Genomic DNA, 17,955 nt, shown 5'->3' with positions numbered 1-17,955 from the left:
AGAGAGGAGAGAGAGAGAGAGAGAGAGAGAGAGAGAGAGAGAGAGAGAGAGAGAGAGAGAGAGAGAGAGAGAGAGAGAGAGGTGTGGGTGAGGGTGTGCTCTGCATACAGATCGTCTGTCTGTAATGAAGCAGAGGAAAGATTTTCTGGCTGCTGATTGGCCGAATCCCTTGTGGCGTCTGCAGACATTAAGAATGCATGAGCGTGCACACGCGCACACACACACACACACACACGCGCACACACACACACACACACACACACACACACACACACCTACACACACACACACGCAAACACACACAGACACACACACACAGACATACAGATTCACTCACACAGACACACGCACAGACATAGACGCACACACACACACACACACACACACACACAGACACACACACAAACACAGATTCACTCACACAGACACGGACGCTTAGATGCACACACACACACACACACACACACGCACACACACACACTCACACACACGCTCACACACACTTTCATATATAAGTGGAGTTCATTCAGTCTCTGCTAGTTTAACAATGATTCTCTCTAAGGTTGTTTTTTTCAAAACAATAGAAGAAGAAGAAGAAGAAGAAGAAGAAGAAGAAGAAGAAGAAGAAGAAGAAGAAGAAGTCAGACCTGATGGATGATTTAAATATTTTATTTTTTTACATTTTTCTAAATATATAAAATTAAATGAGAGCTGTAGTGTTTATAAACTCAGGCTCTGTATATTTTAAGGTCTCACGTGTGTGTGTGTGTGTGTGTGTGTGTGTGTGTGTGTGTGTGTGTGTGTGTGTGTGTGTGAGGACATTGACTTTGAGTGTGACCACTCTCTGACAGTGGCCTCACAAACCCTGCAGGCTGTCCCTCAGTGCAGCTCAGGGTCTCAGGGGGTCTGAGGCGTCCCCCGGCCTGGCCCCCCCTGCAGCTCACCGGTTGGTCTAAGCGGCTGAGGATCACTCTGCCTGACGGGCAAACAGCAGCAGCACCTCCTTCACTTATTTCCCCCGAGACCTCTGAATCACATTTCAAACGAGCCCAGCCGGAGAAATGAGGTAAACCCGTGTCAGAGCGAATCCTCCTGAGAGAGCGGAGACCTCATCAGCATATCAGAGAGGAGCCTTCCTTCAGACCGCGTCAGGATCCTCCAGCTGGGCTGAGCCGGGTCAGGGGGAGAGTAATGATGGAGATGATGAGGACGGAGGCTCCACCTTCATTCAAACACCTCACACACCTGAGACTCAGACCACAGCTCTGTCGTGGACTGAGAAGAGGGTGTTTAACTGGAGCAGGAGGTCTCAGTCTGCAGAGAAAAACCACACCTGAGCTGAAGGAAACCAAACACCTGAAATGAGTCTCATTAGAGTCTGTGTGTGCAGGACACAGGACACAGGACACAGGACACAGGACACAGGACACAGGACAGAGGGAGAGGGAGTTCAAGTGTGTGTTTGTCCCCTCGTGTTTCATAGGCTTCTGCACCTCACTAAATGTATTCACCTAGCAGGATACCTCTGTTGTTTTTAAATACATGATGATGATCACATGAAGGAGAAAAGTCAGATTTAAATATAATCCACGTTTAAAAACAACAAAGTGATCAAAGTGTTGTACAACCAAGAGAGACAACATAAAGAAACTAAAATAGATAGAAAAGATTAATGAACTGTTCAAAGTCGAACCTTTTTAATTATTTAAATATTTCATTTTAGTTTTTATTTCTTCTTTAAAGTTTATTGTATCCATTGAATTTATAATTACTTTCTATTATTCTAATTTTTATGCTTTCTTTCATTATCATTTTATTTTATTTGTATTAATGATATGTATTTATTTTAATTTATTTCAATTCATTTTAATTTTTTTGTTAAAGTTTATGGTATATATTATTCTAATATTTATTCTAGCTTTATCTAATTCTTTTTTTCTTTAATTTATTTTTTAAATTATTAAATTCTATTTATGTATTTATTTATTTCTCCTTTCTATTTTTGTTTTACTTTTCTATTTTTCTATTTTGTATTAATTTGTTTTTATTATTTTATTTTTACTTGTATTATTTTTATTCATTTTTACCTTTTTTTTTTATTTAAATGTATTTAAGTTTATTGTATTTTATTTTATTATTTTCATTTATTTAACTGTTCTGTAAAGTTAATTATATGTTTTATTCTAATATTTATTCTAATTTGATCTATTAATTGTTTTGTTTAATGTATTTATTTTCAAAGTTATTGTCTTTATTTATTTATTTTTTCTAATTTTCTTTCTTTCTTTTTTTTTCAAGTATTTATTTATTCATTTATCTATTTCTTTTTTGGTTTGTTTTTAATTTTCTCTTTCTGACTCCTGTGCTGTGTTTGCTAGATCTAAATAAAACAGTGGCGTCTCCAGCCTGGTCTGTGTTCCCAGCATGCACAGCAAAGTGGTCTCTTGCTTCTTCTCTCTATAGCGGTGTATTAGCTGCATCAGTGTAGAGAACACAGTTTACTTTAAAGAGACAGTAAAGGTATAAAAAGTGTGTCGACATCTGCATCATCTCTCCACACAAACTCTGGCTGTAAACAAAGACGACATTCAGAGAAGAGAAGCTGAACGTTCTTCATCACTGAAAGCCTAAAGCAACCTTTTTCCTCCTTAAAGACAGATTCTGCTTTAATGTGACAGATAAGATCAGCTGTCACCCCTCCTCCTTTCCTCCCCCCTTCATTTACATACAGCCTCCCCTGGTCTAGTCTTTGTATGAACTCTGTCTTCATGAATCAGACCGGGCCTCTGCTGCCCCCTGCTGGTCCAGGACGATCACACACACACACATTGAGGATGTGTTAGCCCACACAGCGAGGCTAATTGCCGTCATTTTGTCTCATTGGTCGACACATGTGTTATTATAAGCGCTGAGGCTGCCCAGGCGGGGTCAAAGGTCAGGTCCAAGCTCAAGGGGGGGAGGAGGGTTCAGATGTTCAGATGTTGAAACAGAGAACAGAGCAGGTCCACACATGAACACACAACAGCAGGACGTCTCAGTGACGGACGATGGAGAGCAGGTTAGTTCAGTTCATCTCAGTGTGTGTGTGTGTGTGTGTGTGTGTGTGTGTGTGTGTGTCTGTGTGTGTTGACAGCTCCGCCTCAGGTTGATTAAAGTTGACCTTGAGTGTGGAGAGAGAGAACAGAGAGAATTAGGAGTAATGACAGAGTGGAAGACTAAAGGAAATCGATGCGCAGGAGGTCGATGGTTATTTGATTTTTTTTATCACTAATTTCTGAAGAAGAAGAAGAGGAAGGGGGCGGAGTCGTCATTGATCCCTCCACCCTCCACCCTCCACCCCCACCTTAAATTGGTTATATGAGGTCATTAAAGAAGAAGAAATGTCCTGCAGACTGACGGAGGACGTCCAGCTGATCGTCTAAATAAATAATTGCGGTGATGAGAAACAGAGAGGATGCTGGGTAATGAGTCAGTGCTTGGGGGGTTGTTTTATTCAGGGTCAGACTGAAGAACTGAATCATGTGCTTTCCAACCAGGAACTTCTGTGGGAAAACTGCAGTACCCTGAGTGTCCACTAGAGGCTGTGTCCTAAAGTGAGTCCGTCCCCATAGAGCCCCATGTTAAAACGCCCGACTTTAAAGCAGAAATAAACACACTTAGAGGCTGATCCTTTTTGATAAAGCTTATAGTTAGAGCTGGATCAGGCTTGGACCAGCTCCTAGTTATGCTGCTATAGGCTTAGACTGACACACTGGGATCCTGTCTTTCCCTCTCTCTCCTCTCTCTGCCTGTCTCTCACTTTAACTCTTCCTGTCCCATTAAAGTTACTAACCATAGACCTTTCTGGAGTCCCTGAGCTCCCTTGTCTCGTAGGTTCCTCTGGATCTCTGCTGTAGATTCCTTTTTTGGGGTCTGTTATTCATCCTTTCTTTCTTTCTTTCTTTCTTTCTTTCTTTCTTTCCTTCCTTCCTTCTTTCTTTCTGTCTTTGTTCTCTCCTGTTTCTTCATCCTTTATGTCTCCTTTTCTTATCCCGTCCTTTCCTTCACCATTTATTCTCCTCTTTTTCTTTCTTCTGGTCTCCCTCTCTTCTCTCTTTTCTTAGTCCTTTCTGGAGTCCCTGAGCTCCCTTGTCTCGTAGGTTCCTCTGGATCTCTGCTGCTGTGGACGTGGTCCAGACTCCAGCTGCTACAACTACTACTATCCGTCTCCCCACTATCATCTCTCTCTCTCTCTTCATCTCCCTCTATCCCTCTCTCCAACACGGTCTCAGCAGATGTGTGTCTAACATGAGTCTGGTCCTGCTGGAGGTTTCTGCCTGTTAAAGGAAGTTTGTCCTTGCCACTGTAACTTGCTAAATGCTGCAAAGTGCTCTGCTCATGGTGGATTAAGATGAGATCAGACTGGGTCCTGTCTGGAAGATGGGACTGGATCTGATCCAGTCTTGATGTTGGGTCTTTGTTAATAATAGAACATAGAGTCCGGTCTAGACCGGCTCTGTTTGGAAAGAGTCTGAGGAGAACATTTTTGCGTCCTACAAAGCACAGCTGGACAACATCAGACTGTAACATGACTCCTCTTTATTATCTGACAGATTTTAAAACATCGTTGATCACACATCAGAACATTCAGTGTTTGAGGTTTTTAAAGATCACAGTTTAGACACAGCTCTCTTCTGATTGGCTGGAGCCGCGGTGATAGTCGTGGGTCGACCCCACAGACGCAGCCGGCTAATTCCTCCGTCCGGGCTCATGACGAGACGCACGTGAGTGACGGGCGGACCGGGGTTCAACTCAGCCTGACCATAGAGATGTATGTGATGAGCACTAAGCTGCAGACAAGAGACACACAAACAGACATGACTCTGTAGTGGAAGTCACTGCATTAAACACAGACGTGACTCTGTAGTGGAAGTCACTGCATTAAACACAGACATGACTCTGTAGTGGAAGTCACTGCATTAAAAACAGACATGACTCTGTAGTGGAAGTCACTGCATTAGAAACAGACATGACTCTGTAGTGGAAGTCACTGCATTAAAAACAGACATGACTCTGTAGTGGAAGTCACTGCATTAGAAACAGACATGACTCTGTAGTGGAAGTCACTGCATTAGAAACAGACATGACTCTGTAGTGGAAGTCACTGCATTAAACACAGACATGACTCTGTAGTGGAAGTCACTGCATTAAACACAGACATGACTCTGTAGTGCAAGTCACTGCATTAAACACAGACATGACTGTAGTGGAAGTCACTGCATTAAACACAGACATGACTGTAGTGGAAGTCACTGCATTAAACACAGACATGACTCTGTAGTGGAAGTCACTGCATTAAAAACAGACATGACTCTGTAGTGGAAGTCACTGCATTAAAAACAGACATGACTCTGTAGTGGAAGTCACTGCATTAAACACAGACATGACTCTGTAGTGGAAGTCACTGCATTAAACACAGACATGACTCTGTAGTGGAAGTCACTGCATTAAAAACAGACATGACTCTGTAGTGGAAGTCACTGCATTAAAAACAGACATGACTCTGTAGTGGAAGTCACTGCATTAAACACAGACATGACTCTGTAGTGGAAGTCACTGCATTAAACACAGACATGACTCTGTAGTGGAAGTCACTGCATTAAACACAGACATGACTGTAGTGGAAGTCACTGCATTAAAACAGACATGACTCTGTAGTGGAAGTTACTGCATTAAACACAGACATGACTCTGTAGTGGAAGTCACTGCATTAAACACAGACATGACTCTGTAGTGGAAGTCACTGCATTAAACACAGACATGACTCTGTAGTGGAAGTCACTGCATTAAACACAGACATGACTCTGTAGTGCAAGTCACTGCATTAAACACAGACATGACTGTAGTGGAAGTCACTGCATTAAACACAGACATGACTCTGTAGTGGAAGTCACTGCATTAAAAACAGACATGACTCTGTAGTGGAAGTCACTGCATTAAAAACAGACATGACTCTGTAGTGGAAGTCACTGCATTAAAAACAGACATGACTCTGTAGTGGAAGTCACTGCATGAAACACAGACATGACTCTGTAGTGGAAGTCACTGCATTAAACACAGACATGACTCTGTAGTGGAAGTCACTGCATTAAACACAGACATGACTCTGTAGTGCAAGTCACTGCATTAAACACAGACATGACTGTAGTGGAAGTCACTGCATTAAACACAGACATGACTCTGTAGTGGAAGTCACTGCATTAAAAACAGACATGACTCTGTAGTGGAAGTCACTGCATTAAAAACAGACATGACTCTGTAGTGGAAGTCACTGCATTAAAAACAGACATGACTCTGTAGTGGAAGTCACTGCATGAAACACAGACATGACTCTGTAGTGGAAGTCACTGCATTAAAAACAGACGTGAAGTAACAAGGAGTTAAACGTACTTTCTGTGGGGGAAGCAGGACCTGCCATTTCCCAGAGTTCCATGTGGTCCTAATGCACAGAGCCTCCTCCTCAGGGGTCAGGGAACAAGTCTCAATCCTGCAGGCATCTGGGAAGTTACCTGGATGGAAACACTCAGGTGAAGTGTTGATCTCTCCTGCTCTTATATTAGATGTACGTAGAGAGAGTGTGTGTGTGTGTGTGTGTGTGTGTGTGTGTGTGTGTGTGTGTGTGTGTGTGTGTGTGTGTGTGTGTGTGTTTTGAACCTTTGAAGTGGTTTGTGTCGACCTGGATGCTGCTGATGACTCCTGCATGACCGAGACGAAACACGGCCCACTCCCATCCCGGGACCTGCAGGATCCCTCTCTGATCCACCTGCAAGACAGGCAGCAGGGACACGACTGTCAGTTCAACACTTGTGATTAAAAAGTGCGTCACACAACCACACTGCACACAAACAATCCCTTTCATGTGTTTCAACCTGAAGGTTCTTGGGTCTATCCAGTCTGCGGGCCGTCTCCCAGCCATCCGCCATGTTCCCGGCCCGGCCAAGACCTGCAAAGAACACCAGTGTCTTCAGTCTGTCGTGGAGCCAGAGAGGTAACATCTTGTTTTAGATAACAACAATATAAAGAGGCTGAGTCCAACCAATCATGTTGCGTGGATGCCCAAAGTGGGCGTCGCTGTATCCGAGACAGACTCCGCCGTTGGTCAGAGCGATGAGGTCGACTTCCTGGTTGAGGGGGACGGACGACCAGTCTCTCTGTCCGACTCCGTACACCCGCAGCCTGGCTATGCCTCCATCTGATGGCACACAGGAAGTGAACAGTGATGTGTGTGATTGTCAGTGTGTGTGTGTGTGTGTGTGTGTGTGGAGGCGTACCTGGGTACATGTTGAGACGCAGGTGTGTCACCCTGCGGTTGAAGTTGACCTTGAAGTAGTTATGGCAGCTGTCAGAGTATCCAGGGTTCAGCTGTGACACACCCACCAGCTCAGGCCACGCCTCCGAGCCCAGCTGTCAATCAAACCACACAGAAAACAGGAGAAGAAGAAGACGTCACCACTTTGACATCACCTCTCAGTTTGTTGAAACACCATTTAACATTTTGGCCCATGCCATGTTTGTTTTTGGTTTGGGGAAACCCTTTGCAGCATCCTGTTTCCCAGTTGGCCTAACTCCTCCCCTGTTCCTGCTTCCTGCTCGCTGTGACTCTAAATGGAACCATCATTTAAAAAAGGAACTTCCTGCTGTGTTGAAGAAGACTTGAAACTAGAGATTGAGACCATGAACTCATTAGGAGAATGTTTACTGAAGGAACACGTCAATAAAGAAGTAAGACCATTTTCTCCTAGACTCCTAAGTACGGTGGCTGGGAAGTGCAGCTCACATCACACCCATCCTTCAGCACCTCCACTGGCTCCCAATTCAGCACCAAATCCACTTCAAGATCCTGCTTAAAGCCCTCAATAACCTCGCCCCCTCATACCTGACCAACCTCCTCAAATGCCACTCCCCGTCTCGCCGCCTCAGATCATCAAATGCCGACCTCCTGTCCCCTATCACCAAGTCCAAGCACCTTGGGGGACAGAGGCTTTGCCATCGTTGCCCCAACTCTCTGGAACTCTCTCCCTCCACACATCCTCAACTCTGACTCTCTCCTCTCATTTAAAAACCACCTCTGGACCTACCTGTTCCAAAAAGCATACAACACATGACCTCTAACCCCGCCCCACCTCTGTCCCTGTTTTGTTTTATTTATATGTTTTATGCTGAAGGAAAAAGAATGGACCAATGATTTTCAAAATAAAAGACGTCTGTAATTTGAAAATGTGCAACAGCCAGAGAGTTATTACATATTTGACATTATCAACCCTGTTTCCACTAAATATTTAGATTTAAACTGATAAAAGAACACCTCAAAATGTGTTCCTGACAATCACAGCTGTATCTGATTTGGATTTTCAAAATAAAAACCATTGGAAATTTAGCACATTACAATGATTTTGGATGAATACAAAGTGAGATTATGAACAAAATCCCTGTTTACACTGAATAATGTTCCACTGTTAGTCTGAGTTAAAATGACTGAGTGGAAACTAAGATTTGTTCTGAATCTCTGTTTGAAAATGTCCAGAATTATTGCTATTTTTTCAAATTTCGTTCAGCTTTTATTTTGAAAGGACACATCAGAATGACCTGTGATTGGCAGGAAAGACCGCTCCCTCGATCACTTCCTGATCACTTCCAGTATTTGGTTCATTCCTTTTTCAGTAGAATCTGCTGTTTGTAAATTTGTTTCTGGTAAAAAATAAATCTTAAATGTAAATTGTTTTTTGCCTTGATACAGATGGAGGTAGTCTGAGACCTCCAGGGTTTCTAACGAGCCCCTCATTGAGAGCACCTGCCCTCAGTGCACCCAGCTGGAGCTCATCAGCCTGGCTGCTCAATAAAAGGAGCTCCTGTCCCTCAGTTAGAGGTGTGTGCAACAGAGAAGACAACACCTTCAGTTGTTTCCTCTGGGTTTGGTTTGAAGAGTGTGTTGTGAGAGAGTGTGAGTGTTTGTGGAGGGAAGGAGGGTGGTAACAGGATCATTAAAAAGAGGATTGATCTCTCAGGAGAGTTTGAGGCCTGTTCCTCAGTTTGTCTCCTTTTTGTAGTAGAATTAGCAGCTGTGGAGCTTCACACCTCCACTCCACCTTTTAGACCCCAAAGGCCTTACATCTGTTTGTATTTGAGAGTTTGAAGTTTCTTTTTGTTAGTGTCCCTGTCCATGACCTCTGACCTTCATGTCATGCGGCTTGCAGACACGTAACAGTCTTCTTAAAAGTGTTTCATCCTTTTGTAAATGTGTTTTGCACTTCCCAGCCACCATACCTATGTGATCAGAGTGCTTTTTAAAACCAGTGGAGTCGCCCCCTGCTGGACACAAGACAGTATACATGTTTGAGACACTTCTGCATCAGCTTCCCTCTTTAAATCAGAGGATTGTTACCTTTGCAGCTGCAGCCAGCTGACTGTCGGAGGCAGCCATGCCGGTCCGGTCTCCCTCCAGGGTGAAGTTGGGGGCTTCCTCTGGAAGTGTGAGAACAGCTTTTCAAATGATGTCAGCCAGTGAACCTTTTACCTCGTAGCTGACGTGTTGGAAGCAGGAAAAAGGGACAAGGGTGAGGGTGAGGGCAACTTTGGCGAGGACCAAACTGTGGTGGTTAGACGACTGGGTCAGAACATTATATTGTGTAGGGATGTAACTGCAAAGGGTGTCCATGCTGATCCACCACCAGAAGTACCTTCAGTGGGCACATGAGTATCAGAGCTGGCCCCACAGAGCAGTGGAAGGTGGAGGCCAACAAGTGTTGGTCTGATCCATGGAGGCCCCACCTCACCACTAACAGAATTTAAAGGATCTGCGGCTGACGTCTTGTAGCTTGTAGCAAGATACCGCAGTACACACTCGGAGGTCTAGCTCTCAGGGTCTAGTTTTGACCCTGAGAGGGGGCCTATACGTTATAAGGCAGGTGGGAATATAGCTGATTGATGTATATCATCATGCTCCATAGTGATACAGCCCTGCTCATCGTACCTGAAGTCTCTAAACGTAGTATGGGAGGTAGAGCCTTCAGTTATCAGGACCCTCTCCTTTGGAATCATCTACCATTCAGGGTCCGGGAGGCAGACACCCTCTCTACTTTTAAGAGTAGGCTTCAAACTTTCCTTTTTGATAAAGCTTATAGTTAGAGCTGGATCAGGCTTGGACCAGGTCTTAGTTATGCTGCTATAGGCTTAGACTGACACACTGGGATCCTGTTTTTCCCTCTCTCTCCTCTCTCTCTCATGTCACTAACTTTAAATCTTCATGTCCCTTTTAAAATGACTAACTGAGGATCTTTGATGGAGTCCCTGAGCTCCCTTGTCTCGTAGGTTTATGTGGATTGTTGCTGCAGATGTGAGACAGAGTCAGTCTCTGATAAAGTATATCATTAAAGGGTGGAATCAGCAGAAAACAGAGCAGTTCATACCCAGACAGCCGGCCTGGATGGAGGCGTAGGGCGAGTGGTTTCCAGTGAAGAAGGACGTGTCAACATCGAAGCCGTAGATCAGCCCTGGTACTCCCAGCTGGATGATGCACCAATCGTGACCTTCCAGGAAGAGAAAATAAGAAGATTTTCAACTCTTGATTCAGAACTCTGTAGTGGAAGTCACTGCATTAAACTGTCATTTAGTGTCTTTTGAAAGGAGCTGGTCTGTGTGTGGCACTGAACCAAGTCCAGATACTAACCAGGTATTCTCTTCCTCCTCGTCTCCCATCCGTCCATCCATTTTCCAAACTCGGTGAAGGCGGAGGCAATGAACTGTGGCGGCTCTCTCTGTACCAAACAAGCAAAATATGCTCAGTCCATATTTGGAGACACACGGGGAAACCACAGAGAGGTCCAGCAGTATTCAGAGAAACACTGACTATGTTGGTTTGAACCTAAACCTGATGAGGCGGCTCAGAGTCGTACCTTCAGAAGGTTTGCAGCTGGAGCGAACCATTCATCTGTGGCAAAAATAACCTGAAAGAAAGAAAGTCAGTCAAGTTTTATTAATATGAGGCCAAGTTATCACGTGATCCTTGTTATAAAGAGATGGTCTAAAGGGCACTCTTTGTGATATTCCTGACAGGCAGAAACCTGTTTCAACCGCGGGCTGAAGTCCCGGGTAGATTGTGTAAATCAGGCCAGTGACGTATGGAGGAAAAAAAGTAGCTGCACTACACCACCAGACCAGTAGAGGGCAGTAAAACAAAGAGGAATGCCATTCATCCCAGATGACACCATAGAAGCAGACGGACAGGCAGGTATCATTATGAGCAACACAACAGTTAGCCTGTTAGCATGAAGAGACTCAGCTGGTCTGTTTTAGATGGTGCTATATTTCATCACAGATGGATTCACTGAATCAACTCGTGAGAGGAGATAAGCGCGAGTAGCAAAGACGTTTCAACACGGCTTTAAAATCCTTTTGAACTCAAAAAGCCGTGATCGCAGAGATCGGCCGGTGTTTTGGTTTAAACGGCGACCCTGTTAACTGGAGACTCTCAGCCGGATGCATCCCTCATAAACGTCTTTAGACGATCATTAAATATCTGATGAGGATATTTTGAAATCTTAATAAAAACTAAACTAAAAACTAATGAAAGACTGAGAAATCAAGTGAATCACAGATGAAAAAAAAATGACTGTGAATGGTTTTTGGAAAATTTTGACAAAAAAATTGAAGAAAAAATAAATTGAAAAAAAATTTGACAAAAAAAAAATTGGAAGAATTTTTTTTTTTTTTTTTAAGTTTTGAAAAAAAAAGTTAATTTTTATTTTTTTTTGAAAAAAATAAATTTGACAAAAATGTTTGAGAAAAAAAAATTTGAAAAAATAAAATTGACAAAAAAAATTGGACAAAAAAGTTGACCCTGTCGAAAAAATACATTTTCCTGAAATTTGAAATTGTGCTCCAAAATTAGAAAAACATGAAAAAAGTAAAAATTTTGCTCCTGCGGTTAAAAACATGGAAAAAGCAATGAATGAATCAACACGTGAGAGGAGATAAGCGCGAGTAGCAAAGACGTTTCAACACGGCTTTAAAATCCTTTTGAACTCAAAAAGCCGTGATCGCAGAGATCGGCCGGTGTTTTGGTTTAAACAGCGACCCTGTTAACTGGAGACTCTCAGCCGGATGCATCCCTCATAAACATCTTTAGACCATCATTAAATATCTGATGAGGATATTTTGAAATCTTAATAAAAACTAAACTAGTTTGCATTCCCAGGAACTCCCTCTGTGTTTCAACAGCTGTGTAAACTCCACAAACACTGACACGTTCAGCTGAAGGTCTCCAGTTTACAGGGTCACTTTTAAAACCGGAACACCGGGAGGAGAGACGCATTCACGGTGGGCTGAGAGAAGACTACTGTTACAAGCTGCTAAATCAAGAGAATCACAGCTTCTTCTTTTGAAAAGTACACACACATACAAACAAGATAGAACAAATAAAAACTAATGAACGAAAGAGAAATCAAGTGAATCACAGATGAAAAAAAAAATGACTGTGAATGTTTTTGGAAAATTTTGACAAAAAAAATGAAAAGAAAATTGACAAAAAAAAATTGGAAGAATTTTTTTTTTTTTTTTTTTTAAGTTTTGAAAAAAATGTTTAAATTTTTTTTTTTGAAAAAAAAAAAAATTGACAAAAATGTTTGAAAAAAAAAATTTGAAAAAAAAATTGGACAAAAAAAATTGGACAAAAAAGTTGACCCTGTCGAAAAAATACATTTTCCTGAAATTTGAAATTGTGCTCCAAAATTAGAAAAACATGAAAAAAGTAAAAATTTTGCTCCTGCGGTTAAAAACATGGAAAAAGCAATGACTGAATCAACACGTGAGAGGAGATAAGCGCGAGTAGCAAAGACGTTTCAACACGGCTTTAAAATCCTTTTGAACTCAAAAAGCCGTGATCGCAGAGATCGGCCAGTGTTTTGGTTTAAACAGCGACCCTGTTAACTGGAGACTCTCAGCCGGATGCATCCCTCATAAACGTCTTTAGACGATCATTAAATATCTGATGAGGATATTTTGAAATCTTAATAAAAACTAAACTAGTTTGCATTCCCAGGAACTCCCTCTGTGTTTCAACAGCTGTGTAAACTCCACAAACACTGACACGTTCAGCTGAAGGTCTCCAGTTTACAGGGTCACTTTTAAAACCGGAACACCGGGAGGAGAGACGCATTCACGGTGGGCTGAGAGAAGACTACTGTTACAAGCTGCTAAATCAAGAGAATCACAGCTTCTTCTTTTGAAAAGTACACACACATACAAAAAAGATAGAACAAATAAAAATTAATGAAAAAAAGAGAAATCAAGAGAATCACAGATGGAAAAAACAATGACTGTGAATGGTTTTTGGAAAATTTTGACAAAAAAATTGAAAAAAAAATTGAAAACAAATTTGACAAAAAAAAATTGGAAGAATTTTTTTTTTTTTTTTTTTTAAGTTTTGAAAAAAAGTTTAAATTTTTTTTTGAAAAAAAAATATTTGAAAAACAAAATTGACAAAAAGAATTGGACAAAAAAGTTGACCCTGTCGAAAAAATACATTTTCCTGAAATTTGAAATTGTGCTCCAAAATTAGAAAAACATGAAAAAAGTAAAAATTTTGCTCCTGCAGTTAAAAACATGGAAAAAGCAATGAATGAATCAACACGTGAGAGGGAGATAAGAGCGAGTAGCAAAGACGTTTCAACACGGCTTTAAAATCCTTTTGAACTCAAAAAGCCGTGATCGCAGAGATCGGCCGATGTTTTGGTTTAAACAGCGACCCTGTTAACTGGAGACTCTCAGCCGGATGCATCCCTCATAAACGTCTTTAGACCATCATTAAATATCTGATGAGGATATTTTGAAATCTTAATAAAAACTAAACTAGTTTGCATTCCCAGGAACTCCCTCTGTGTTTCAACAGCTGTGTAAACTCCACAAACACTGACACGTTTAGCTGAAGGTCTCCAGTTTACAGGGTCACTTTTAAAAGTGGAACACCGGGAGGAGAGACGCATTCACGGTGGGCTGAGAGAAGACTACTGTTACAAGCTGCTAAATCAAGAGAATCACAGCTTCTTCTTTTGAAAAGTACACACACATACAAAAAAGATAGAACAAATAAAAACTAATGAAAGAAAGAGAAAATCAAGTGAATCACAGATGGAAAAAACAATGACTGTGAATGGTTTTTGGAAAATTTTGAAAAAAAAAATGAAAAAAACATTGACAAAAAAAAAATTGGAAGATTTTTTTTTTTTTTTTTTTTTAAGTTTTGAAAAAAATGTTTACATTTTTTTTTTTGAAAAATTTTTTTTTGACAAAAATGTTTGAAAAAAAAAATTTGAAAAAAAAAATTGGACAAAAAAAATTGGACAAAAAAGTTGACCCTGTCGAAAAAATACATTTTCCTGAAATTTGAAATTGTGCTCCAAAATTAGAAAAACATGAAAAAGTAAAAATTTTGCTCCTGCGGTTAAAAACATGGAAAAAGCAGTGAATGAATCAACACGTGAGAGGAGATAAGCGTGAGTAGCAAAGACGTTTCAACACGGCTTTAAAATCCTTTTGAACTCAAAAAGCCGTGATCGCAGAGATCGGCCGGTGTTTTGGTTTAAACGGCGACACTGTTTACTGGAGACTCTCAGCCGGATGCATCCCTCATAAACGTCTTTAGACCATCATTAAATATCTGATGAGGATATTTTGAAATCTTAATAAAAACTAAACTAGTTTGCATTCCCAGGAACTCCCTCTGTGTTTCAACAGCTGTGTAAACTCCACAAACACTGACACGTTCAGCTGAAGGTCTCCAGTTTACAGGGTCACTTTTAAAAGCAGAACACCGGGAGGAGCGACGCATTCACGGTAGGCTGAGAGAAGACTACTGTTACAAGCTGCTAAATCAAGAGAATCACAGCTTCTTCTTTTGAAAAGTACACACACATACAAAAAAGATAGAACAAATAAAAACTAATGAAAGAAAGAGAAATCAAGAGAATCACAGATGGAAAAAACAATGACTGTGAATGTTTTTGGAAACATTTAAAAAAAAAAAAATTGAAGAAAAAAAAATAAATAAATTGAAAAAAAAAAAAAAATTTGACCAAAAATTTTGAATAAAAAAATTTGAACAAAAAATTTAAATAAATAAAAATTGAAAAAAAAAAATTTGACAAAAAAAATTTGACAAAAAAAAATTTGACAAAAAAAAATTTGACAAAAAAAAAAAAAAAAAAGGCCAATTAAAATATGCAAAAATGTATTTCATGCAAATTTGAAATTGTGCTACAAAAGCAGAAAAACTTGAAAAAAAGTGAAAAAAAAATTCGCCTGTGGTTAAAAACATGGAAAAAGCAATGAATGAATCACATACACACATACAAAAAAGATAAAACAAATAAAAACTAATGAAAGAAAGAGAAATCAAGTGAATCACAGATGTGTGTGATGTTATTGTGGACGGAGGGCGGAATAAAAACACTGCGGTTAATCTACCAATCAGACACGTTCAACATTGCAGGCCCCGCCCCCGAAAATCCCGGGACCTTTGAAAAGTACTACCCCCCTAGCAGGGGGAGATTATTTACCCCTGAACTAAATTTAGACCCTGGGTCCACCGGTAGAAACGCACATAGTTCAGGGGTAAAGATCCTCTGGTTGAAAATGCCTTTAGATTAATACAAGCTACAGCCTTCAGCTGGTTAGCTTAGCATAAAGTCTGAAAACACCAGAAAGATAAATGTTATAATGTGAGCTACAGTCTGTTATGTTATTTTGATTCTTGAGTTTGCAGATATGAAATCCACATGTTTACCCCTGAGGTTTACACAGTTAGCATGTCTGCATGTATTCAGTTAGCCGATGTGTTAGCATGTATTTCTGCAGTATGTGTCGTGACTCACCGTCCCACCGACGGCCTCACAGGCCAGGTCGTTAAACTGCAGGAAGTCAGACTCTCCTCCTGCCTTCAGCGCCGTGTTTCTCTCAGCCATGTTGGAAATGTTTAGCTGCAGCTCGTCGTTGCAGAACAACTCAAGTTCAAAGTTCACTGTCGGCTCGATCACAGCAGGATGTTTGTGTAAACAGAGTAAAGGGTCTGTGACCTTCTGACTGTCTGCATGAAGCTGTGTTCATACGCCACATACACTCTGTCAATCAATCTTTATTCATAAATATCTTTAGATATCTTTAAGTTTTGTGTTTCTTATGTTCTTGATTATGTTTCTTGAAGTGTATCTCAGCATGCACATGTTGTACAGGCAGTGCATGCAAGAACCCATCCACGATGATGTAGAGTCTGGAGAAGACCAAGACCAACCCAGAGGAAAATAAATTTAGAGAGGAGATCTCAAAAGTGTTTCATTTCTGTCTCCTAGACAACAATGAGATCTGTTTGAAAGCAAAATGAGACTACAGCTTATGTCTCCTGTTTCTCATTCTTGCCTCCAGAAAAAAAGTTGTAAAAAGCTTAGTCTCCCTTTCAGTTCAAAAGGAGATCTGGTCAGAATTTGAAATGGTTCTCAGGTATTCCTCAGGTGTTGTGACTCCTTTGAGCTCAGGTGGAGAAATCAGGGAGCTCTCTCAGTCTAACCTCATCCATTTGTTTTAGTCAGACTCAGTTTTTGTGTCTCAAGTTGAGCTCAGATGGAGCAAAGAAAGAGCCTGAGCTCATCTTTTCATGAACATTTATAGTGCCCTGCAAAATTAAGATTTCAATGGAATTGTCCACAAACTTACAATTCTCATTAAAACATTTGAACCACTTCAGGATCAGATATTTAGATGTGAAATGATCTCTTCTTTGACTTCACAGTCTGGTCCTTCATTTACAAGTCTGTTTGGAACAAAACCACTTCACAAAGATTTAGTGGATTTGAGAGAAATTGCAAAAGATAGAGATTTCATACAACAGGTATAACCGACCATTTATTTAAAATATGGGCCGCAAAAGGGCCGACCAGATTTAGCCAGATTGTTACAATTAAAGGGGAGGATTTTTTTGGGCACTGGTGGCCTAGCGGTCTAAGCGCCCCACATACAGAGCCCACAGTCCTCTCTCATGAGATCTCTCATTTAAGTCTCAAATAAGACTCATGTCATGGTCTCAACTATTTCTCCTTGTGAATTTTAGGAGAAACTAATGAGAACAATTTGAAACTTGAATGAGGCTGAAGTGAGAATCTCAATTTTGTCTCTGGAGACTTAGAAGAGAAAGCCTTGAGCAGTCAAATTTTCCTCTGGGAAGACTCTTGAGATATTTGACTGTATTGTTTATTTGACTGTATTGTTTTGTAACTAGTATTTGAGATATTAAAATCAACAAATAAAGCTACATATGGCGTGGCCGTTTGTCCACCAAGGAGTGTTTTTTGTGCAAAATAAATGTTTGCAATGAATTCAGAATCCCAACTAACCTCTAGTTTGACCCCTCACAAGCTGCTTAAGGCAGAATTTAACATTTTCAATTTTTCAGCAATAAGGTTCCAGGTACCCAAACTTTAAACAGCTGTCATGGATTTTTCAGGGGTAGATAATCTCCCCCCTTAAAAGCCCCTGCTAGGGGGGTAGTACTTTTCAAAGATCCTGGGACTTTCAGGGGGTGGGGCCTGCAATGCTGAATGTGTCTGATTGGTAGATTAACCTCAGTGTTTTTACTCCTCTTTGTTTTACTGCCCTCTACTGGTCTGGTGGTGTAGTGCAGTTACTTTTTTTCCCTCCATACACCACTGACCTGATTTACACAATCTACCCGTGACTTCAGCCCGCGGTCAGACAACAATGGGGGCACAGGAACCTTTTAGTTCAGGGGGAAGTAGTTCAGGGGTCTTTTAGCCCCCAGAACTCTTGGTGGAAATGCACCTTTAGTGATCCTTGTGTCTGTGTCTCATCGTGTTTTATTTTGTAGTTCTTGATCCCTGTGTGCCTGGTTTGGTTTTACTTCCTGCTCTTGTG

At 41.0% G+C, this 17,955-nt stretch overlaps 2 protein-coding genes across 2 annotated transcripts in view; one reads left to right on the top strand and one right to left on the bottom strand.

The window, feature by feature from the left end:
- LOC117824556 (cleavage and polyadenylation specificity factor subunit 3-like) overlaps positions 1 to 956 on the top strand; it is a 4,746-nt gene extending 3,790 nt beyond the window's left edge. Inside the window, exon 10 of the mRNA XM_034700089.1 lies at positions 852 to 956. Within this exon, the coding sequence (XP_034555980.1) occupies positions 852 to 956 (105 nt within the window). The remainder of the gene's footprint in view (positions 1 to 851) is intronic.
- A 3,602-nt stretch (positions 957 to 4,558) lies between these two features.
- allc (allantoicase) lies at positions 4,559 to 16,151 on the bottom strand. Its single transcript, XM_034699724.1, has 11 exons — positions 15,906 to 16,151; positions 10,932 to 10,982; positions 10,706 to 10,793; positions 10,446 to 10,565; positions 9,422 to 9,501; positions 7,311 to 7,443; positions 7,076 to 7,231; positions 6,909 to 6,982; positions 6,694 to 6,802; positions 6,430 to 6,548; positions 4,559 to 4,829 (listed from the first exon to the last, which is right to left on the bottom strand). The coding sequence occupies exons 1-11, from the start codon at positions 15,993 to 15,995 to the stop codon at positions 4,650 to 4,652; spliced, it is 1,200 nt and encodes a 399-aa protein (XP_034555615.1). The 5' UTR covers positions 15,996 to 16,151; the 3' UTR covers positions 4,559 to 4,649.
- Positions 16,152 to 17,955: the final 1,804 nt, after the last annotated feature.

The sequence above is a fragment of the Notolabrus celidotus genome, chromosome 13 (genome assembly GCF_009762535.1).
Source record: "Notolabrus celidotus isolate fNotCel1 chromosome 13, fNotCel1.pri, whole genome shotgun sequence".
NCBI lineage: Eukaryota > Metazoa > Chordata > Actinopteri > Labriformes > Labridae > Notolabrus > Notolabrus celidotus.
The sequence above is the reverse complement of the archived record's forward strand: the minus strand, read 5'-3'. Positions and strand labels throughout refer to the sequence as shown.